Source organism: Neoarius graeffei, chromosome 6 (assembly GCF_027579695.1).
Source record: "Neoarius graeffei isolate fNeoGra1 chromosome 6, fNeoGra1.pri, whole genome shotgun sequence".
Lineage (NCBI taxonomy): Eukaryota > Metazoa > Chordata > Actinopteri > Siluriformes > Ariidae > Neoarius > Neoarius graeffei.
Genome location: NC_083574.1, coordinates 81,915,465 through 81,940,680, shown reverse-complemented (window position 1 = coordinate 81,940,680; position 25,216 = coordinate 81,915,465). Strand labels below are relative to the sequence as shown.

The following is a 25,216-nucleotide window of genomic DNA, read 5'->3' as shown; positions in this document are numbered from 1 at the left end:
AATTCGGACTAAAGAGGAGAAGGACGACCCAAGTTGTTATCAGCGCTCAGTTCAGAAGCCTGCATGTCTGACGGTATGGGGTTGCATTAGTGCGTGTGGCATGGGCAGCTTACACATCTGGAAAGACACCATCAATGCTGAAAGGTATATCCAGGTTCCAGAGCAACATATGACAATGACAAACCACATACTGCATCAATTACAGCATCATGGCTGCGTAGAAGAAGGGTCTGGGTACTGAACTGGCCAGCCTGCAGTCCAGATCTTTCACCCATAGAAAACATTTGGCACATCATAAAACGGAAGATACAACAAAAAAGACCTAAGACAGTTGAGCAACTAGAAGCCTACATTAGACAAGAATGGGTTAACATGCCTATCCCTAAACTTGAGCAACTTGTCTCCTCAGTCCCCAGACGTTTACAGACTGTTGTAAAGAGAAAAGGGGATGTCTCACAGTGGTAAACATGGCCTTGTCCCAACTTTTTTGAGATGTGTTGTTGTCATAAAATTTAAAATCACCTAATTTTTATATTTAAATGATAATTTTTTTTCAGTTTAAACATTTGATATGTCATCTATGTTCTATTCTGAATAAAATATGGAATTTTGAAACTTCCACATCATTGCATTCCGTTTTTATTTACAATTTGTTCTTTGTCCCAACTTTTTTGGAATCGGGGTTGTGTTTTTTGTGTGTATGTATGTACGTATATAAGGGGTGGGCAAAAATACCGATACGGCGATATATTGCGATACTTTGTCTTCCGATTCAATATCGATACTCAAAATTTGAATATCGATATTTTTTTCAAATAATAAATCATGTTTCAGACGGGTTGTAAATCCAGTACGACTTCCGCACCTCCGCTCCGCAAGGTGTCGCTGTGCCACTACCTCACTGCAAGGCACTCTTCGTCTTCTCTTTTTTTCCCGGTGGTTGCAGTGAGGAAAAAAAAAACAAGCAAGCATGGCTGTTAACGTAAACCTAGAGACGCCGCCGAACTTTAAGGCAGATGTTTGGAGGCACTTTGGATTCCAAAGGAAAGGAGAAAAAAAACAGTGAGCTGAACACTTTGCAAAACCTGTTTCGCTCCAATTAGATATTCAGGTAACACAACAAACTTGCGAACTTACTTAGCACGACACCACCCCGACATATTAGCTCAGCCGGAGCCACCGAAACCCGACCCGAAGCAAACTACACTGGACAGCGCCAAAGTCCTCCCGTCTACTTCAGTCATGTGTGACTTACTGTAACTGTGAACTTAATTTTGTCATTTAAGGCCAAAGGCAAGAAGCTGCACTTTATTTTGCATTTTCAATTTTAGTGTGTGTGAGACACTGCATTTTATTTTGAGTATTTACTCAAAGTTCAGAAGAAACATGATTCACTGAGGTTTCAATTCAGTTTCAGTGTGTGGACACTGACCCACACTGCACTTTGTTTCATAATTGTGCTCAGGGAGACTAAGATGCACACTGCACTTTTCAATGTGTTCCAGACAGTGTGTTGTTCCTGCAAATATGTTGTAACTTGCGCTTGTATAGTTACAATAAAATGGCATGGATAATTTGAATTACATTGTTTTGACTCAGTTTGTCCCATGAATTATCACTATCATCTGATGTACATACAACTCAGATTTTAAGATGCATAATGCAGTTTACATTTTTCAGTGAACTATGTAGAATATCGCAATATATCGCAATATCGTATCGTGACTCAAGTATCGTGATGCGTATTGTATCGTGACTCAAGTATCGTATTGTGAGGTCCTTGGCAATACCCACCCCTAATATATATACTGTATATATATATATATATATATATATATATATATATATATATATATATATATATATACACACATACATATACACACATACACACACAGGTGCTGGTCATATAATTCGAATATCATGAAAAAGTTGATTTATTTCAGTAATTCCATCCAAAAATTGAAACTTGTATATTATATTCATTCATTACACACAGACTGATATATTTCAAATGTTTATTTCTTTTAATTTTGATGATTATAACTGACAACTAATGAAAACCCCAAATTCAGTATCTCAGAAAATTAGAATATTACTTAAGACCAATGCAAAAAAAGGATTTTTAGAAATGTTGGCCAACTGAAAAGTATGAACATGAAAAGTATGAGCATGTACAGCACTCAATACTTAGTTGGGGCTCCTTTTGCCTGAATTACTGCAGCAATGAGGCGTGACATGGAGTCGATCAGTCTGTGGCACTGCTCAGGTGTTATGAGAGCCCAGGTTGCTCTGATAGTGGCCTTCAGCTCTTCTGCATTGTTGGGTCTGGCATATCTCATCTTCCTCTTCACAATACCCCACAGATTTTCTATGGGGTTAAGGTCAGGCGAGTTTGCTGGCCAATTAAGAACAGGGATACCATGGTCCTTAAACCAGGTACTGGTAGCTTTGGCACTGTGTGCAGGTGCCAAGTCCTGTTGGAAAATGAAATCTGCATCTCCATAAAGTTGGTCAGCAGCAGGAAGCATGAAGTGCTCTAAAACTTCCTGGTAGACGGCTGCGTTGACCTTGGACCTCAGAAAAACACAGTGGACCAACACCAGCAGATGGCATGGCACCCCAAACCATTACTGACTGTGGAAACTTTACGCTGGACCTCAAGCAACATGGATTCTGTGCCTCTCCTCTCTTCCTCCAGACTCTGGGACCTTGATTTCCAAAGGAAATGCAAAATTTACTTTCATCAGAGAACATAGCTTTGGACCACTCAGCAGCAGTCCAGTCCTTTTTGTCTTTAGCCCAGGCGAGACGCTTCTGACGCTGTCTCTTGTTCAAGAGTGGCTTGACACAATGAATGCGACAGCTGAAACCCATGTCTTGCATACGTCTGTGTGTGGTGGTTCTTGAAGCACTGATACCCCTTTTCCACCAAATCATTTCCAGGGCTGGTTCGGAGCCAGTGCTGGTGCTGGTTCACAACTTGTTCAACTTGCGAGCCAGCTGAGAACCAGTTTGCTTTTCCATCGCTCGCGGTGCTAAGCGGAGCCACGTCATTACATCGCTGTATACGTCATTACATCGCTGTATATGTCAGTTACATCGCTGTATACGGAAGTTACGGCGCTACATTTACATAAACCTTGGTGCAAATATCAAAGCAAAAACAACACGGAAGAAGCAGCAGCAGCAACAACAACAATAATAATGGATGACTTCGTGTTTGTACAGCTGCTGCTTCTCGCCACTTAAAAATGGCGATCTTTCGTGGTCTTGTTATTGTTGTTGGTCTTAACAACTCCGCCCCCCCACTGACGTAAGCGGTTCTTTCCTCTGGCCCAGCAGAGAGTTGGTGCTAGCCTGGAACCGTTTTTTCTGGCCCCAGAGCCAGTTCTTTGTCAGTGGAAACAGAAAACCCGGTTCCAAACTAAGCACTGGCCCCGAACCAGCCCTGGAACTGCTTTGGTGGAAAAGGGGCATGACTCTAGCTGCAGTCCACTCTTTGTGAATCTCCCCCACATTTTTGAATGGGTTTTGTTTCACAATCCTCTCCAGGGTGCGGTTATCCCTATTGCTTGTACACTTTTTTCTACCACATCTTTTCCTTTCCTTCACCTCTCTATTAATGTGCTTGGACACAGAGCTCTGTGAACAGCCAGCCTCTTTACCAATGACCTTTTGTGTCTTGCCCTCCTTGTGCAAGGTGTCAGTGGTCGTCTTTTGGACAACTGTCAAGTCAGCAGTCTTCCCCATGATTGTGTAGCCTACAGAACTAGACTGAGAGACCATTTAAAGGCCTTTGCAGGTGTTTTGAGTTAATTAGCTGATTAGAGTGTGGCACCAGGTGTCTTCAATATTGAACCTTTTCACAATATTCTAATTTTTTGAGATACCGAATTTGGGGTTTTCATTAGTTGTCAGTTATAATCATCAAAATTAAAAGAAATAAGCACTTGAAATATATCAGTCTGTGTGTAATGAATGAATATAATATACAAGTTTCACTTTTTGAATGGAATTACTGAAATAAATCAACTTTTTCATGATATTCTAATTATATGACCAGCACCTGTATATATACACCGGTATATATATATATATATATATATATATATATATATATATATATATATATATATATAAACACTGTCGACGGGGGCCTTTCTGTGTGGAGTTTGCATGTTCACCCTTGTCTGTGTGGGTTTCCTCTAGGTGCTCTGGTTTCCCCCACAGTCCAAAGATATGCAGTTAGGTTAACTGGCTACTCTAAATTGTCCATAGGTGTGAGTGTGTATGTGTGTGTGAATGGCTGTTTTACAAACCCAGAAATGGGAGGATTGCAGCAGGAAGGGCATCTGGTATAAAATTATACTCCAATTAATATGACATATGGATCAGTCAGGTCCATATGGACCCTGACCTGGCAACTGTGCTGGACAAGGATGGATAGTTAGTTAGTTAGTTAGTTAGTTAGTTAGTTAGTTAGTTAGTTAGTTAGTTAGTTAGTCTGTCTGGCATGTGTTATTTCTCTGAGAGCACAACCAGTTTCCAATGATTATGATGTTCAATGTATTAATGACATCACACATTTTAAGAGTTAATAGTTATGTTTAATGTTGTGGAACTTCCAAGAGACAAGTTAGTTCCTGTTAGTTCCAGTTATGTTACAGATGTGATAAACAGTCATTCCTTCACCAGACTCTCTCTCTCTCTCTCTCTCTCTCTCTCTCTCAAATTCCTAAATTCCTCTGTCCTGAAGACTTTTCCATGCCGGAAAACCTTGCAAAGCTCCGTGACTGTTACAAAGTGCTGACAACTGAGACTCCTTCCATAAATATACAAGAAATATATCTTGACAAAAATGTCTCCACATCACTGATTATATGATTTCCTTTTTTTTTTTAAAGGGGGTTGGGGGGTATATTATGGCCTAAAGCTTGGAGAAGAAGCAGCTTTGGGACCAAAAGGTCACCGGTTCAACTCCCTGGACCAGTAAGAATGGCTGAAGTGCCCTTGATCAAGGCATCTAACCCCCAACTGCTCCCTGGGTACTCTGGGTATGTGTGCTCACATCCCCAGATGGGTTAAATGGAGAGAAAGAATTTCACTGGGATCTAATGGACATGTGACAAATAAAGGTTTATATATATATATATATATATATATATATATATATATATATATATATAAATAATTTTACATTTGAATATGTCTGCAAAATGTAATGTAATGTGTTCGATAATGTACATGTGCTATAGTCGTCCTTGTGTATGAGCTGTTATGATGGAAAAAAAAATATTAGATCAAGTGCATTAATTTTACCAACTCATTTCATATTACTGACAGAGCGACTGTTTGAGCCATGCTTTACACAAATATTATGCACACTGTCTGACCAATCAGATTTGAGAATTCAACTGTGCTGTGGTATAGGCGACTAACTGTTGCTATTATTAATGCTTAACCATTAGTAATTAGTTGATGGGTATAAAAACAATTGAAGAGGTTTTGTTTTGTTTATCAATGGCACTTCATTTTACCAGATTTGAAAACACTATGGGGGAAAAAAAGAAAAAAGAGACATCTGTTTTGAACTTGAAGCACAGAATAAACTTCTCTCTCTCGTTGTCTTTAAATGTTATGCTGTATTGTTGACCTTTTTTTCTTTTACAATAAGCCACATTATCAGTTTGCTAATCAGACCAGAGAGGGGAAGTGTAAAACAGCAACAACAATAATAATAATAATAATAATAATAATAATAATAATAATAATAAAAACTAAGAAACTTTGTGAAATCTAAGAAATTTGTTCATCCTTATAGCTAGTCTGTGGTCTGATGGATGGTCTTCAATGGTTCATGTTTAAAGTCACTGAGCTACCCACAATTTTTTTTTTTTTTTTGGTCCTCTTCCCTACACTATTCATACTTTGCTTGACTGCAGTCTGGCACCTTAGAACCTATTGTGTAAATAATACTTAAGGTATTAAACAATACTTTAAAGTTTCCCAGACAGAGGTTCCTGTTTGCATGTATATCATCTTTCCATATCACTGATACGCAGGTTTTGGTCAGGGTTTTGGAAATAGACAATTGAAAAAGTCCCGTGTATAAAATATGCCTCTGAGAGTGAGACATGCATTAAGACTTGTATAAATACAGCCAGAATAATTCTGAGGATATAAACAGGGTAAACATAATTCTCAACATTCGCCGTTAATCATCTGAATGAGCTTCAGCACTTATGTTTACTGACAGGTTTATGGTCTCTGTATGAGTGACCACTTCACCACCAGCAGTTCAAACAGTTCTTTAGGGCATTTATTTGTATAACTCCCCTGTGCTTGGCCATTGTATCAAGTTCTTTGGCCTGACATAAAAAGGTGTGTTAAATTTCAAGGCTTTTGTTGTCTATAACTGACTGTCTTTCATAGCAACTAATTTTGTGTATTATACTTAAAAATGGTATAAGTATATATCATGATCTATTGGTTTTTGAGTATAAATAAGATTTGGTTTTACAGTTTTTGTGAATGTTGAGAACTAGTGGTACTAGTCAGTACCTGATACACATGCAGAGATGCCTACCCCAAATTTTGAATTTCAGTATTCTTGAAAACATTTTTCAGTATTTTGGAATGACTTTCAGTAACATTAATTTATGTGCATTTCCATTATAAAGAGGTATATATACCAATATGTTTAACATTTAAATTATTAAAAAGAACTGTTTTGTGTGAATTGAATAAACAAAACGCGAGCAGCCATCTCAACTGAATTTCCACTCAACAAATTTCTAGAGCATACAATTTCTCACATTTTTATAAATACAATAGTGTTCCCTGTTTGCAGACATTATGGTTGACTACCAATCATTGGTATTGAATGTAACTCCTCAAAAGTATTATATTATATTGCCTGGCAAAATGTTCTACCTGTTAACGGATTCTAATAAAATTTAAAAAAAAAAAATTCTTATTTCATGCCAAAGAGAGTCTGACATTGTTATCTTAATGTCCCAATATATAAATACTTCAGCATAATGCTTCAGAAGAGACATTGAATAAAATGACATTTATAATTGTATTTAAAACAGTGGAATGATCAATTTTTTTTTGCCACAATCCCAACACCACTAGTCATAAAATTCTGTTTTTGATCATACTATATGTACATTTGCACTTGCAACACTGAAAAGACTTTGAATTAAAGAAGTACAGCCAGTGTTTGATATTTCAGTGAATAAAAATCATACATGTAAAAAGAAACTGAATAAGTTTAACTCACATTTCATGGCACTAATTGGCAAGTTCAACTCCAAGCACAGGTCAACCATCACCGCTTCAGCATGGGTCACGTTCCGTGTCTTTTCATCCACAGATTTCGTAAAAAACTGCTGGATACCCCCAGATTTACTTTCCACCTGACTCGCCATTTCAGCATACTCCATATGTTTTTTGGAGTTGACATGCCGCCTGCAGTCATCGCGACCACCACGAGTGATGTTAATGTCAGTTCTGCACAGTTTGCAGTGCGTGTATCCATTGCCCTTTTGACTGGGTGTAATGCACAGCCATTCTACCGTATCGAAAATAGCGCGAACAAATGTGCGGAATCTGCGCATGTCACATACAGCATGTGCGGAAGCTGCGCATGTCACACACAGCATGTGTGGTTGTCATAAAAATAAATAGCCGTGAATCGCGCATGGATTGAAAAAGTCGCTTGGACATTTAAAAACAACTCACTGGAATTTTTTAAGACTTTATAATAATTCCGTACAGAATAACACTGTTTGCCGTAACATCGTATTTGCGTAACTTTTCCGTACAAAATATGGCCAATCCGTACTAGTAGGCATCTCTGCACATGCCAGATCAAACCTGACCTTACAATTGAGTTTTGGGAACACTTTATATTAAAGAACATATCTCCCAAATAAACAAACTGAACTAAAACTCTGTCTTTATGTCTGTCCTTTATTTTAAAAAAAAAAAGCTGCATGTTGAATTTGTTCTTAATGATATAATCACTTAAGTGATGAAAATAGACGTGTCACAGTCTGGTCCAGTCCATCCATGCCTTAGATTGTGGGACTTCCATGCTGGCTCCAGGACAGGAATTCAGTCCTGCCTTGCTGAAGGCCATTTCCTGAAGCGGCACTCCCACACCTGCTACCACTTCTCTCCCATTAGCCAGGGCTTTTTAAGAATGGTGGTATAGTGGTTGGCACTGTGGCCTCACAGCAAGAAGGTTCTGGGTTCGAGCCCAGTGGCCGGCAGGGGCCTTTCTGTGTGGAGTTTGCATGTTCTCCCCGTGTCTGTGTGGGTTTCCTCCGGGTGCTCCGTTTTCCCCCATGGTCCAAAGACATGCATTTAGGTTAACGTGGGGCGGCCTTGGGCTGAAGTGCCCTTGAGCAAGGTACCTAACCCCTGACTGCTCCCCGGGCGCTGTAGTGTGGCTGCCCACTGCTCTGGGTGTGTGTGCATGTGTTCACTGCTTCAGATGGGTTAAATGAAGAGGATGAATTTCTCTCAGTGCGTTTACATGCACATAGAGAAAATCGAATTTCTGCCATAGGTCGACTGAAATCGAAGTTCTAAATGCCATGGAAACACCTTAGCTTGGCTGAAATCGAACCGAACTGGATTTCTCATAATCGAGCTACGCGACCTAGATTATGCGATTGTAGCCGAGCTACTTAGTGCATGTAAACCCTATCGAGCTACGTAGTCGAGCTACTTACTTCAGCACTGCCCCTTCCGGAAGTGATGAGTGACGAGACCACAAGCAGGAAACACAACAGCCTCGGTCGGCATGACAACAGTAGTAGAAACATGCACTTCTGGAGCAATGAGGAGATAGAGTTCATGCTCATTCAGCTTAAGGAGTTGAATATATATATATATATATATATATATATATATATATATATATATATATATATATATATATATATATATCGATGTTGCTGTCCTCGTCGTCATTCTTCTTGTGAACATGGAACTGATAACTTTGTTTATACTCTTGAATAGCTCTTCTTCATGACGACAACCGGAAGTGTACCAACACGATGGGGCGTGTACCGCCACCTGTGGCTCGGGTGCACAATGTACCTCACACAATAGCTCGATTTCCTTGTGTGCATGTAGGATTGGATTTCTCTGGCACCCCTGCTGGGACCCTTAGCTCGATTACCGACAGTAGCTCGATTTGGATGTGCATGTAAACGCACTGACTGTGCTTGAAGTGTGCATGTGATAAATAAAGGTTTCTTCTTCTTCTTCTTCTTCTTCTTCATCAGGGAACAGTTGATAACTTCAACAGAATAGACTTCATGTCAAAACTATAATGTGACAAATAAATTTGCATGTGACAAATAAAGGTTTCTTCTTCTTCTAACTGTTTGGAGCTACTCCATTTGCCAGACTGTCTCTTATAGACTTTCCTTGCCTTGTCTTCTTGATTCCCCCTGCCTGAATTTTTCCTTGTTTTTTTGTCAAGTTTTTCTGTCCTGTTTTTGCCTGCCTGTTCTTTTGAATTGTGTCTTTTGCTACCTCTGCCTGGATTTCCCTTGTCCCTGTGTTCATCAGTTTTTGTGAAGATTTTTCTGTCCTGTTTTTTGTCCCTGATCGTGTCTGCCTGCTCCTCTGTGTTTTTTGACCTCCTGGCCTGTTTTTTGACTACTGATTTTTTCCTGAGCCCTACTGTACCTTTGCCTTTCTGCCATCTACTTCATTAAATAAGTTTTCTCTTTACACTGCCTGTTTTCTGAGTCTGCTCTTGGGTCCTCACTTCACCTTAGCTCATGACAAGACGGGTCTATATTTTGCCAGCAAGGCCACCATAACTCCATTGCGCGTGATGTCATTTTCCACGAGCACAGCTGAGGTGTACAATTGCATGCTGTATTAGACTATAGTATAATATTTTGGTCTAGTGTGACTTCTCGGTCAATTTGTTTGCATTTCTCATGGCAATGCAGTATTAGAAAAGGAATCAAAATGAAGTAGTGGTAAGTTTATTGCCTGTAATTAAAAAAAAAATGTATCTGTTTATCTTCAATCTGTTTGATGCGTGACACGCTGTGCTGTCGGTGTTTTGTGGTGAAACAAAGTCGAGATCACGTCTGGCTTCAGTTGTCGTTTCTGCCTCGTGTCGTGCTTCTTCCCAGTGATTTTTTTCATACAAGTCATACATGTCAAGTTATACGGTTTCCCCATATTTTGTATGGGAAAATGCACTTTTTTGGCTAATACGGCATACACTGATTTTCATACGGGAAAATTACGTTTTGTATGAGATTTTTTCCCATTACTCTGAGAATTTTCTGAGCATCCCCCATTTATTTTTTCAAACATGCATGACCAATGAAACAAAACTATTTTCGATTTATATGGTTTTATAGTTGCACGTGGTTTTCTCAGTCATTTAACACTCTTAGGTCGCCGACCCCCCAGGGGACTTTTAGGACTGTTAGTAAACACACATCTAAAGCTCCGTGAGCTTTTGTGCTAGAAACATTCAAGTAACACCATTAGAAACCCTGAATCTTCTAGTTTTCAAATATACATATCTTTAAAGCAAACTTTATCTTTAGCACTTTGTAAAGAGAATAAAAACAAATCTTACAAATTTCAGTACTTCAGCCAGCAGCAGCCTCTTAACGACACACCCATCAGCTATTCACATCTTAAAGCTCATAGGCAATGGTTTTAATTTTATGCACATTTGAAACTTTATATAAGACCCTCTGTAATTTTCTTCTGGTCCCAAGAAGTATTGTTAATAAGTAATAATTAAAATAAGTTAGCATGGGGGGCGGCACGGTGGTGTAGTGGTTAGCGCTGTCGCCTCACAGCAAGAAGGTCCGGGTTCAAGCCCCATGGCTGGCGAGGGCCTTTCTGTGCGGAGTTTGCATGTTCTCCCCGTGTCCGCGTGGGTTTCCTCCAGGTGCTCCTGTTTCCCCCACAGTCCAAAGACATGCAGGTTAGGTTAACTGGTGACTAAATTGACCGTAGATGTGAATGTGAGTGTGAATGGTTGTCTGTGTCTATGTGTCAGCCCTGTGATGACCTGGCAACTTGTCCAGGGTGTACCCCGCCTTTTGCCCGTAGTCAGCTGGGATAGGCTCCAGCTTGCCTGCAACCCTGTAGAACAGGATAAAGCGGCTAGAGATAATGAGATGAGATGAAGTTAGCACGGATCACGGCGAATTTCTGTTCAGCTATTTTCATGACCACTCGGCGCGTGACATCATTTAAGTCAAACAAACCGCTTGAGTTGAGTCCACTTCCACTTACTTACATTGCCATTCGGCTTGAGTGCAGATGTGCGTTCAGGAATTTCCAAAGAAAAACCACGCCTTATTGTTGTGCAGTGAACTGTAACAACGGGACAGGTTCAAGAAGAAGTTTTTACCTTTTTCTGAGACAGGAGAAGAGGCAGAGAATGGATTGGCTTTTTCTGGAAGAGGCGGAGAGAGATGATTGGCTTTTTCTGAAAAAGGAGAAGAGGCAGAGTGAGTGGGTTGGCTTTTTCCGAAAAAGGAGAAGAGGTGGAGCGAGTGGGTTGGCTTTTTCCAGAAGAGGAGACAAGGTGGAGAGAGTGGATTGTGTGTGTGTGAAATAAAATCAAGCAGTCAAAGAAGAAACAGACCAGTAACACTCAAGCAAAAAGGAGAAGATTGGAGGTAAACATTTTTACTATTGTTTGCAATTGACAAGTCAAGAATCCTGAGGGATCCTGTACAATCATTGTGGAAATGAGACAAAGGGATATTTCCTCACTTAGAGTAGGCTATAAATAGTATAATGCCGTGGATGGCAGGCTAATGTGGCCTACCGGCGCACTGTCAAGTAATCATTACCTATATCCACTAGGGAGGGCGGTTTAATTATTCTTCAAAAGGGCTCTTATTTAGTATTATGACAAAAGTAAGAATTTATCATAATTACCAGGATAAATCATTTGGCTGCGAGTCTTGTTGAGGTCCGGGGTCACCGCGATCAGAGTCGGCCGAGTCGCTGTCCGATTCCGAGACTGCACGGTCAAACCAGTGAGCCACATTCACCGATTGCTTCTCAATGGCCATAGGTTCATACATATATGGTTTCACCTCTCAATATTTAATTTGGAGAGTTCCTATTTCAAAATCGCTATTGCTTTCAGACATTTTACACAACCTCTCACGACCAAAGTCCGTACACTTGTGCTCGGTTCACAAGTAAACACAGAGCTGCTCCCAGTCTGTTTGGCTTAAATGATGTCATGACGACTGTCCCCTGGTGGTAAAAGTGCACATAAGTGAGATGTAAACAAACCTTCAGAAATTGGGCAAAACAGTATATTTTAACCTTTGTATTCAATTTTAGGGTGCAAATTAGACACTAGGAAAATTGAATTTGCTTTTTGGGTCGTTCTTCTCGACAATAAAGTTGATATTCTATGTTTCACCTCCGATCATTGCCTATGACCTTTAAACGCATGGAACATCAGTGTCGTCATTTGCTCATTGTGTAGCAAGGGGAGGTGAGAACATGCCCCATTTCACCAGTATAAAACAAGTGCACATGTTCACTTGTTTCCATACCAACTGAGAAACTTTGAGGAATGGCCAATGCAAGGAAGCTGTCGCCTGCCGAAGCTTCACTGCTGATCCAGGATCAACTCGCTCTAAAGAGTGAGTCAGATGATGCGATGTCAGATGTATCCAGTGAGGACAGCGATGATGAACGAATTCATTTTGAACTTCATTTTGATCCCGCTGAGGATATTTTTGCTGAGTAAGTAGGCTAATATCTGTCTCACTAGCAGTTGTTGTCATGCTTTTTCGGTTAGCGTATAGGGAGAGTTACATTACATTTAGCAGATGCTTTTATCCAAAGTGACTTACAATTGAGAAAATCAAGCTACAGTAAAACATAGGAAATCACAAAGTAAGAAGAAGAGAGTGCATGTTAGATGGTTAGTGGGTTGTTAGGATAGGAGGTGCTCTTTGTATCTTACAGTTGAAGAGGGCATATTTATTATAAGATTTAGAAGAAGCCAGAATATTTAATTTGTGACTGTGATAGCTTTGGCTTTTAGGGCTTCTTTTCTTTGCAGTAACTTTCCAGGCAGGGAGGTACAGTGGCCAGGGCCAGGGTCTTTGTCTTTGACAAATGAACTATTGACAGTGACAGGGGGGAGCGGGGATTACAGGTGAATTACACCTACCTCATCAATATTCATTTGAAAGGGTAACTGGCTTTGGAGAAAACAAAGGTAGTCTGAAGTTTCTGCGATTAGAATTGAAACTAGATAACATTTCTGAATGCTGTTCTTACTTTTATGTAGCCAACACCTATGTTTACAAGATTCAGACTTCAAAAGTCTTGTGCAGATATATAGTGTGGTTTTTTTCACAAGGTTTGAAGACTGAAAATAGTTTTTTGTAAGGTTGTGTTTGCACTTAATTTAAATAAAAACAAATTTCATTATATTCACTTTACTCTCATATTATTATTGCTGAGGGTGTCCAGAATATAACCGTGTGTCACTTTTGCATGGATGTTTTTAGTTAGATGAAATACTTAAAAATGTCAAGGTTTATCAGACTGCCACAGAGTGTCTGACAGGCCCAGGACCTCAGAGTGTTTTAAGTACATCGGCTCGGACTGCCCAGACTTCTGCGATGGCTGCAGAAGTTATGTTCTGCCAATTTCTCATGGAACACAACATCCCCCTGACTGTGGCAGACCATTTTTCGCAGGTAGTGAAAAAAAAAAAAAAGTTTCTTGATTCAAAGACTGCACAGGTAAGCATTTGTGTTTTGTTTTGGTTTTTAAAGTTTTTACTGTTTGCATGTCGGAAAGCTTCCTCCATTATGATAATTTAGATACTGGGAGTCGCCATTTATACAACAGCAACTGTAGTTACCCAGCGATTTCTGGTTTCGCTTCCCTAAACATTTAAATGGCTGATAGACATTATATGTAGACACAGATGACCAACACTCATTACTACCATCAGTCGTCAGTAAACTGGAAAAGTATTGAATGAAGAGTAATGGTGGTAACGACCATTGGTAACCTGTCTCTAAAATGTGTAGTAGGGGATGGAAGCAATTTAACACCATCTACATGTTTGCCGTGCTCTGATTTTCTTTTATTGACCAGGAAAATAATAGATGTATATTGGGGAAAGGTCTTCGATGTAAAAACTGCTCTGGGTGTTGCCAGGTTTCCAATGCTGAAACAACTTTTTACTGCTTTGCTGTGCCTCCCACATAGCAATGCAGATAGTGAGAGGGCTTTTTCATTGGTTAGGAAAATTCATCCTGAGCACAGAAAAAATATGGCTGCAGACAAATTAACTGCATATCTGCAAATTAAAATGAACTGTGATGAGGAGTGCTACAACTGCTACACAAGAAGTGATATTGTAGCTAGTGCCAAATCTGCAACATCTTTTTACAACCCCGATTCCAAAAAAGTTGGGAAAAAGTACAAATTGTAAATAAAAATGGAATGGAATGCAATGATGTGGAAGTTTCAAAATTCCATATTTTATTCAGAATAGAACATAGATGACATATCAAATGTTTAAACTGAGAAAATGTATTTTCTCAGTTTAAAATTTCATCAAAATTTCATCTGAAATTTCATCTGTGCTGTTTGTCGAGCATGTATAGCATAATTGACAATAAAGTTGACTTGACTTGACTTGATGTATCATTTAAAGAGAAAAATTAGGTGATTTTTAAATTTCATGACAACAACACATCTCAAAAAAGTTGGGACAAGGCCATGTTTACCACTGTGAGACATCCCCTTTTCTCTTTACAACAGTCTGTAAATGTCTGGGGACTGAGGAGACAAGTTGCTCAAGTTTAGGGATAGGAATGTTAACCCATTCTTGTCTAATGTAGGATTCTAGTTGCTCAATTGTCTTAGCTCTTTTTTGTCGTATCTTCCGTTTTATGATGCGCCAAATGTTTTCTATGAGTGAAAGATCTGGACTGCAGGCTGGCCAGTTCAGTACCCGGACCCTTCTTCTACGCAGCCATGATACTCTAATTGATGCAGTATGTGGTTTGGCATTGTCATGTTGGAAAATGCAAGGTCTTCCCTGAAAGAGATGTCATCTGGATGGGAGCATATGTTGCTCTAGAACCTGGATATACCTTTCAGCACTGATGATGTCTTTCCAGATGTGTAAGCTGCCCATGCCACATGCACTAATGCAACCCCATACCATCAGAGATGCAGGCTTCTGAACTGAGCAGTGATAACAACTTGGGTCGTCCTTCTCCTCTTTAGTCCGAATGACACGGTGTCCCTGATTTCCATAAAGAACTTCAAATTTTGATTCGTCTGACCACAGAACAGTTTTCCACTTTGCCACAGTCCATTTTAAATGAGCCTTGGCCCAGAGAAGACGTTTGCGCTTCTGGATCATGTTTAGATACGGCTTCTTCTTTGAGCTATAGAGTTTTAGCTGGCAATGGCGGATGGCACGGTGAATTGTGTTCACAGATAATGTTCTCTGGAAATATTCCTGAGCTCATTTTGTGATTTCCAATACAGAAGCATGCCTGTATGTGATGCAGTGCCATCTAAGGGCCCGAAGATCATGGGCACCCAGTATAGTTTTCCGGCCTTGACCCTTACGCACAGAAATTCTTCCAGATTCTCTGAATCTTTTGATGATATTATGCACTGTAGATGATGATATATTCAAACTCTTTGCAATTTTACACTGTCGAACTCCTTTCTGATATTGCTCCACTATTTGTCGGTGCAGAATTAGGGGGATTGGTGATCCTCTTCCCATCTATACTTCTGAGAGCCACTGCCACTCCAAGATGCTCTTTTTATACCCAGTCATGTTAATGACCTATTGCCAATTGACCTAATGAGTTGCAATTTGGTCCTCCAGCTGTTCCTTTTTTGTACCTTTAACTTTTCCAGCCTCTTATTGCCCCTGTCCCAACTCTTTTGAGATGTGTTGCTGTCATGAAATTTCAAATGAGCCAATATTTGGCATGAAATTTCAAAATGTCTCACTTTCGACATTTGATATGTTGTCTATGTTCTATTGTGAATACACTATCAGTTTTTGAGATTTATAAATTATTGCATTCTGTTTTTATTTACAATTTGTACTTTGTCCCAACTTTTTGGAATCGGGGTTGTACAACAAAACACACTCCAAAAAGGAATAATTTAAATTATTGTTATACTGGGAAGCTTTTCAATTTAACTTCACAATTTATTAATATTTTTGCTTATCCTTGTTTACATAATATACTTAATGTGGTTCAGTCATCTTTAGTTGGATCTAACACTGCTTGTGGTGTCAACACTTTTTTCTCAAATGGAACTTTTACTAACCTTCATTTACTGTTTGACATTATTATATATAATTTATTACATGTAACCTACTATTTTAATTAACATACCTACTTAGTACTGCTGTTATATTTCAAGTAATTTTCTTTGGTGGAATGTAATATTGTAGGTGATCTCAACACGTCAAATAGAACTTTGTGCAATTCATGAACAAGTTAATATTAATACAATTTATTTGCAAAATTTACATCAATACTTCTGATATTACTGATGCAATGTATATTAAATAATTAGGTTTATAGTTCAGTCATTCTCTTTAGTAGATAATTGTTTACTTGACTGTACATATAGTCCTTTTTAATTCAGTTTTCTTTGGGATCTAAAATTTATTTTTATTCAGTGTATGCTTATTTGATCCCTTTAACTTGATGCAGTGTGATAAATATGCCTATTAAAATAGGAGTGTATACTGTGGAATAAAACAATCGGTGCTTTGGATTATATATTGGAATTTTTTCTCGTGTATAAGGGCTCATGGGTGTATGTAAGGGAAAAGTACAGATTTTGTAAGGGCATGGGTAACTAAAGGTTGACATGTATGACAAGTCCTCCACAAAACAATCTTCTATAAAATGCTCACTGCACAATTTGCTGTTTGTTCCAGGAGTTAATTTTTTTTGCTTTACTTGATGAAGCCACTCGGCCAAACATCTTGGATCCAGGACGGAATAAAGAAGACGTGCAGAATCCTATGTCACGCAGCACCACCCTTGTTTTTGTCTCCTAAGACATCCATAGATCTGGCTAATCCAGTATGGCCACGCCCAGGGAAATAGCCCAACAGACTGATGTTATAACTTTAACATGATTTTTAAGCTAAAGTCCAATTATTATTTTTTTCCAAATAAATAAATATGTTACGTTCATTATGTCTTCTTCTTAAATCAAAATAATTAGTTTTTCTTTTGTTCTTTTGTTGGGTGACCCTCTGATGAAGATGGAAGTTACACCGTCGAAACATGTCAGGTAAAGGTAAAAAAGCTTTTACATGTCTGAAACAAAAGAAAAACTAATTATTTTGATTATTTTTTTTTCCATCTAAAAAAGATATTGTATTAAAGTATAATGATATTTCATAACCCCATAATTTCAAAATTTCCTGGTTAATCACTTTAAGGTGCCCTTAACTAACATTATTACATAGCTAATTTGAATACTCAATTCTAATTGGTCAGTTATGGCATTCAGTGGTCTGTTATTTCTTTATAACAGACCAATATTATGTATAACAGATGATTGCTATGGACCATGTAATTAATGGAAGCAATAAAATTTTTAAATCAATACTGTGTCAAAGGATTGATTTCTTTAATAAGTATGTATCTGTGTGATGAACAGGATAATGTACAGTGAGTCATCGTTATCATGAAATAAATCCCTTCAGGGTGATTCAAGACACCTCTGCTTCACCTTGGGGTCCTGAATCACCTGATCAGTGTTTATTTCACAATACTGACCAGCTCGCTGTACATTATCCCTTACTTATAGCTTATTGAATTCTGGCCTCCAGGTATAACTACTGGAATTTTTTCAACCTTGATTCTGAATTTTGCCAGTTAATAACCATAAACATTTCATTATGGTGTTTGTTTATTTATTAGGATCTATTTTTTTTCTTATGGATATGACACACAAGTTTATATAGGCTTATTTGGTTTATTATTACAAAATAATCAGAAAAAATAACATATTAGTGCTGTTTATGTTAAAATAGTAAATTGAATATAATTTATTCAGAGAATTTGATTTATGGTTCCATGGTTAAATAAGGACTGTTCCAGGATAACATACTGTTTGTATAAAAGATGGTTTGTATCTGCTGCAGACTGATTTACTCTGTGCTGCCCTCTACAGGACCAGTGGATCCTTCACTTCATATGAATGCTGGTGCAGTCCTGGGATGAACCACTGGTTTACCTTCAGACCACTCTCGACCGTATAACGATATGGCAGACTCAGAGGCTTTATTCGGTTGCACTGAGTGCATGTCTAAGAATCTGCTCAGTTTGTAACAAGGAGTGGTGGTCCTGAGCTGCAAGGTACAGTAAAACACTGAAAACACTCCATGTGGACAGACAAGTTAAAGAAGTTTTATATTTTTTGACATAGTAGACGGAGAGGCTACAGTGGCAGGAAGATGCCAGTCATTTTTTAAATGGCCTGAAAGGCAAGTAAGCACCCTCAGAGATTTAAATACGAGTGCATCTCCGACAGTTAGAATATCATGAAAAGGTTCAATATTTTCCATCAGTTATTTAAGAAAGTGAAAAATGTTTATATTCTAAACTCATTACATGTAAACTAAAATGTTTCAAGCATTTTTCTATTTGATAACTACGGCCTACTGCACAAAAAAAAAATCTCAAAATATTAGATATTTCATTTTGAGTTTGAGTAAAACAGTATCAATACCGTATCAATGCCAGATCAATATACACAACCACAATCATGGGGAAGACTGCTGACTTGACAGTTGTCCAGAAGATGATCACTGATACCCTCCACAAGGAGGGTAAGCCACAGAAGGTCATTGCTGAAAAGGCTGGCTGGAAAAGGTGCACAAGCAACAGGGATGCCCACAGCCTTCAGCGGATCATCAAGAAAAGTAGATTCAAGGACTTGGGAGAGCTTCACAAGGAGTGGACTGAGGTTGGTGCCAGTGCATCAAGAGCCGCCACACACAGACGTCTTCAGGAAAGGGGCTGCAACTGTTGCATTCCTAATATCAAGCCACTCCAGAACCAGAGACAATGTTAGAAGTGTCTTATCTGGGCTAAGACAAGAAAGAACTGGACTGTTGCTCAGTGGTCCAAAGTCCTGTTTTTAAATGAAAGTAAATTTTGCATTACATTTGGAAATCAAGGTCCTAGAGTCTGGAGAAAGAGAGGAGAGGCACAAAATCCAAGGTGTTTGAAGTCCAGTGTAAAGTTTCTGCAGTCTGTTATGATTTGGGGTGCCATGTCATCTGCTGGTGTTGGTCCACTGTGTTTTATCAAGTCCAAAATTAACACAGCCATCAACCAGGAGATTATAGAGCACTTCCTGCTTCCATCTCCTGACAAGTTTTATGGAGATGCCAATTTCCTTTTCCAGCAGGACTTAGCATCTGCCCACAGTGCCAAAACTAATACCAAATGGTTTGCTGACCATTATATAACTGTGCTTGATTGGCCAGCCAACTTGCCTGACCTGAATCCCATACAGAATCTATGGGGTATTGTCATGAGGAAGATGAGAAACACCTGACTCAAAAATACAGACAAGCTGAAGGCCAATATCAAAGCAACCTGGGCTTCAATAACACCTCAGCAGTGCCACAGGCTGATTGCCTCCATGCCATGCTACATTGATGCAGTAATTTATAGTAAAGGAACCCCAGACAAGTATTGAGTGTATCATTGAACATACTTTTCAGAAGTTGGATATTTCTGTATTGCAAATACTTTTTTGATTGATCTTAGGAAATATTCTAATAATTCAAGATACTGGATTTCTGATTTTCATGAGCTATAAGCCATAATCATCAAAGTTAAAACAAAAAGGCTTGAAATGTTTCAATTTATGTGTAATCCATCCATAACCGCTTATCCTGTGCAGGGTCGCAGGCAAGCTGGAGCCTATCCCAGCTGACTATGGGTGAGAGGCAGGGTACACCCTGGACAAGTTGCCAGGTCATTGCAGGACTGACACATAGAGACAAACAACCATTCACACTCACATTCATATATATGGTCAATTTAGAGCCACCAATTAGCCTAACCTGCATGCCTTTGGACTGTGGGGGAAACCGGAGCACCCGGAGGAAACCCATGCAGACACATTCAGGGCCAGCTGGTGTAAATGGGCAACCAATCAATCAATCTATCAATCTATCTATCTATCTATCTGGATCCATTTTGCATTTGAAGTAGAGTGTTTGTTACCTCTGCCAAGGAGGTTATGTTTTCGGTAGCGTTGGTTTGTCTGTTAGCAACATCATGGAAAAAAGTTATGAACGGATTGCTCTGAATTTTTTTTCCAGAGGTGTGACTGGGCACAAGTAACAATCCATTAAATTTGGCGGTGATCCGGATCACCGTCTGGATCAAGGAATTTTTTAAATGATTCTTGGCAGAGGTCTGTGCTCTCCAAGTGGTTTTCTAGTTTGACTTGTATTGAACCACATCATCACCACCAATGTTTGTGAGAAAAATACCCATCCTAGGGCTGATTTTTTTCAAGCCCAGACTGTAGATTCATCCAACCAGTTGCTGACAGTTGAGTCATGTGATCACACAAGTGAACTTAAATGGATCCTACATTTGGTGTCCACTGGGGTCAATTTATAAACTTTCTTCGCTCACACTTTCATAAGACATCATCCAAAGTGCTTGGGAAGGTACATCTGCAATGCAATTGCGTGTTTAATTATCATCAACAAGATACCGATGATTCAATTTGGAAAATGTCTTTGGAGGAGAAACTAGAAGTAAACGAGACCATCAATGATGGCGTAGCTCACGCCGGCCCTGTCTAATCCAGAAGGATTGATCTAAAGTGGGTCACCTTGCACAATAAATGTTGCAAGCTATATACACTATATACAAGCTATATGTAGAAGTGATATACGCCCTAGGAATGCCTACTTATTTGCCAGAAAGAATCCAAAATGGTGGAGGAATTGACCGAGAAGAAGCGATTTTTGTTGAACTGCTCATTAAGGCTTAATTAGTACATAATTTCATTAATAATTGTAAGTAAGCAAATATTTGTAGAAGTTATATGCACCCTAGGTACCCCTATCTTCATGCCAGAAATAATCAAAATCGGTGAAGAAGTGAGGGAGAAGAAGCAATTTGTGTGGAAACTTCTCATTATGGCTTAATTACTCCATATCTTCATTATTAATTTCAATTATGCAAATTTGGGTAGAAGATATATGCAGCCCAGGCAGACCTACCTTCCTGCCAAAAAGAATAAAAATCAGTGAAGAACTGAGAGAGAAGCGTTTTTTTTGTGAAATGTGGACGATGCCGGATGGATGATGGATGACAGACAACACATGATGGCATAAGCTCATCACCTGTCAGCCAGATGAGCTAATAAACAATGTAAATGATGTCTGATCAAAATCAGAACTAAACACAAAGGCACAAATGACAAAAGTGCATCTGGTATGTTCTTTGTTTTGTAGGGAAGACACATTTACCATGTTTGCTGTTGCAAAACGACACAACACAATTACTCATTTGAAAACCTGACTTTTATGAATTACAAAGCACATATGGTGTTGCTTATCTCTCTTTCAGTGAGCATGTAATTGGCAATAAAGTTCAACCACAATAGTTACACAATAATTACTGTGAGTTACTGCCTACCACGATCCACCATCACTTGTAATCATATTAACTTTCACAGCCTATAACTAATGTTATAATTCTTGGTAATGGACTCAGTGCTTTGCCCCCTACCGATTCAACATTAAATGAATAATGCTGCCAATATCACACAGCCCTCTTGAACCCTCATGCCTCCATCTCCATCTCTTTTCATCTCCAGATGTTGGATGAAGGAACTTTGTCATCTGTGTATCTCTCAGAAGCAGTGTAGCCCATGATCCTGGAGTCTGTCCTGCGAGACTACAACTTATTCGCTTGCTTCAAGAAAGACGCCCACAAGGAGGAGACCTTCCCGAAGCTTCTCAAGTGATGCCAAACCATCAAATTCAACTGTGCTCTATCGTGAAACACATGTCTGTATCTTGCAACTACTCTGCACGTTGTTAGTACTCAGGTTGAACTTTTTTCAAAGAGAGTGCTGCTAGTGGTGCATTTTAATGTGGCTTTCATAAAGACTGCTGGCCAAAGATGTTTCATAAGCTTTGCCTTGAAATTCTAACTTAAAGCCAAGAGTTTGTACATTTGCTCCATATTGATATTAATGACTTGAGCATGAAAAAGAAGGACCAGGCAGAGAAATCCTCAGCGGAGCAGAGGAATGTGAGCCGTTCAATGAATCTGCATATTTTACCATCAACTTGACTTCCTCTTTATTCTCAAGAGTTTGTATTCTGGCATGTTACTGATACTGATACTTTTTCCCTTTGGGCTTCATGTGCATTTATAAAGATCCTGTATTTTTCTTTCCTGAAGTGTAAAGTGCATGTAGCTTCACTTCTGTTTTCATGGATGAAACGTTTTAAATGAATGTAAAATAGACAGAGACCCAGAATGAGTTAGTTGTGGATTGTGTGTGTTTCCATCTGATTTTGTTAAACTGAAGAAGAAAAAAACCCCTGCATATTAGATTCAAATAGTAAACAATAAAATAAAATAAAAACATATTAAAATAATTGAAATGAAATAAAATGAAATGAAATAATCACATACTTTTGTAAAACGACCAGGCGAACTATCCAGTTTTGGTGACTCTGTGTCCACTGAAAACTCAGATTTCTGTTCTTGGCTGACACGACTGGAACCCAATGCGGTTTTTCACTGTCATAGCCCTTAAGGTTCAAGTTGCCGCACATTTTGAGATGCTTTTCTGCTCATCATGGTTGTAAAAACTGGTTATTAGGTCATCCAGCCGACAGGCACTGAGCTTATGCCATCATGTGTTGTTTACCGTCCATCTGTCATCCGTCGTTCATCCGTCATCATCCACATTTCATGAAAATCACTTCTCTCTCAATTCTTCACTGATTTTTATTCTTTTTGGCAGGAAGGTAAGTCTGCCTGGGGTGCATATGGCTTCTACCCAAATTTACATAATTCCAATTAATAATGAAGATATAGAGTAATTAAGCCGCAATGAGCAGTTTCCACACAAATCACTTCTCCATCAATTCTTCACCGATTTTGATTCTTTCTGGCATGAAGGTAGGGGTACCTAGGGTGCATATAACTTCTATGAAGATTTGCTTAAAGGTCAACTAAGTTAAAAAAATTAACTTTCATAATATGTCTATTTGGGCGGCATGGTGGTGTTGTGGTTAGCACTGTCGCCTCACAGCAAGAAGGTCCGGGTTCGAGCCCCGTGTCCAGCGAAGGCCTTTCTGTGCGGAGTTTGCATGTTCTCCCCGTGTCTGCGTGGGTTTCCTCCGGGTGCTCCGGTTGCTCCCCCACAGTCCAAATACATGCAGGTTAGGTTAACTGGTGACTCTAAATTGACCGTGGGTGTGAATGTGAGTGTGAATGGTTGTCTGTGTCTATGTGTCAGCCCTGTGATGACCTGGCGACTTGTCCAGGGTGTACCCCGCCTTTCGCTCGTGGTCAGCTGGGATGGGCTCCAGCTTGCCTGCGACTCTGTGGAAGGATGGAGCGGCTAGAGATAATGAGATGAGAATGAATATGTTTATTCTTACCTAAAAACACAAAACCCAACTTGGAAGTAAAGCAAGAAAGTTGTTCTCAAAATCGTATATTTTTAGTGAAGTTACAAAATATCCCTTTCTGATTGGACAACAGGTGATGACGTATGTTTCAGAATACAATGCAGAAAGTACCTGAAGAAGTCCCTGCAGTTTTTGTGGAAATGATCGATAAGGATCGAAATAAAAGGGACACATTGTGTTGTGCATTGTTTTCCATTGTGTCACGAAAGGTGTAGGCCTGTGTAGCAAATAAGATGTTATTTCAACGCCCTGATATGTAGGTTGACTATTTTCATTCCGTGACACAGGTGCTCATGCTCTGCCTGTGCGTCAATGCCGACTGCCGTCGAATCAGTGTGCTGCAGAGAGATCCCCGAAGTGGCTGCAAAAATACAAGCCTACAATGAGCAACAGAATGCACAACTAGAGTGCATCACGTCTCACCCAGGCTTTCAAACAGTCTGCCTGGATAGATGGGTACTGGAGACAGCACACTACCAGTATGTGCAGCAGTATGGTGCAGTGTTCGAACTATGCCGATATTTTCGGGGGGTCCCTTTTTTCCCTTGGGGGGGTGCGCTTGCGCTTGTCTCAGAGCGCGGATCTCCAAACGCATGAGAAGCCTATCTTACGCACATATCACGCGGACTCCACACCTCCACACACGCATCGCGTCTGAAGTAATAACTCATCAGGGGAAATCGTGTCCGCATTGGCATGTTCAAAAAACAACCTCGCGTCAACAATGATACCACACGCAAGAAAAAAAAAACAGTCAGGCTACTCAACACATCTGATCCACAGCAGCACTGGAAATCATGTCAACAACCAATCTTCCACAACACTTTGGATATGCAAATGTTTCCCGTTACACACGATTGCTATGTCAATAAACATCATTTTGCCAATATTTTAGAGACCCCCCAACATTTCCCAAATCATGTTTTCAAGGGATCTCATGTCTGTTTCAGGGGATCTCGGATCCCCCGAGTACCCCCGTAGTTCGAACGGTGATGGTGGGCATGCAAGGCAGGATCCATCTGAAAATGAGTGAGTTGTCCCCCTAGAATTCTGATTGGTAACAAAAGTGCCGAGATTTCATGTATTGCTGCAGCTAAAGTCATCACTACTGTAGTAAAATAATAATAATAATAAAACCACACACAAAGTAAATTCACAAAGTACATTGAATTTACAGGAAATTCAGACATACTGCATATCGGCAGCTGGCTAGATGGTGCTGGGAGTACCTAGGCCGTCATGTTTGCGTTCCACTGCCATCCTGTGCAGTCACAAAGATCCGGGAGACATTCCCATCCACTGAATATACAGGTTTCCAGGATGTGGTGTAATGTGGCAAATAAAGACGTTTGAATGTATACTTGAATCAGATTTATTTGTTCTAATGCATTTGTTAACCCTATAACAAAGACAAACCAGAGGTCCAAAGACCTGGGAAAAGGATTC

The 25,216-nt window shown here is 39.4% G+C and overlaps 1 protein-coding gene across 1 annotated transcript; it reads left to right on the top strand.

The window, feature by feature from the left end:
- Positions 1-12,613: 12,613 nt before the first annotated feature.
- smtla (somatolactin alpha) lies at positions 12,614-22,083 on the top strand. The gene is given in 5 exon segments (XM_060924392.1): positions 12,614-12,786; positions 13,109-13,127; positions 18,250-18,328; positions 18,331-18,434; positions 21,985-22,083. Coding segments are annotated over 5 exon segments (474 nt in total).
- Positions 22,084-25,216: the final 3,133 nt, after the last annotated feature.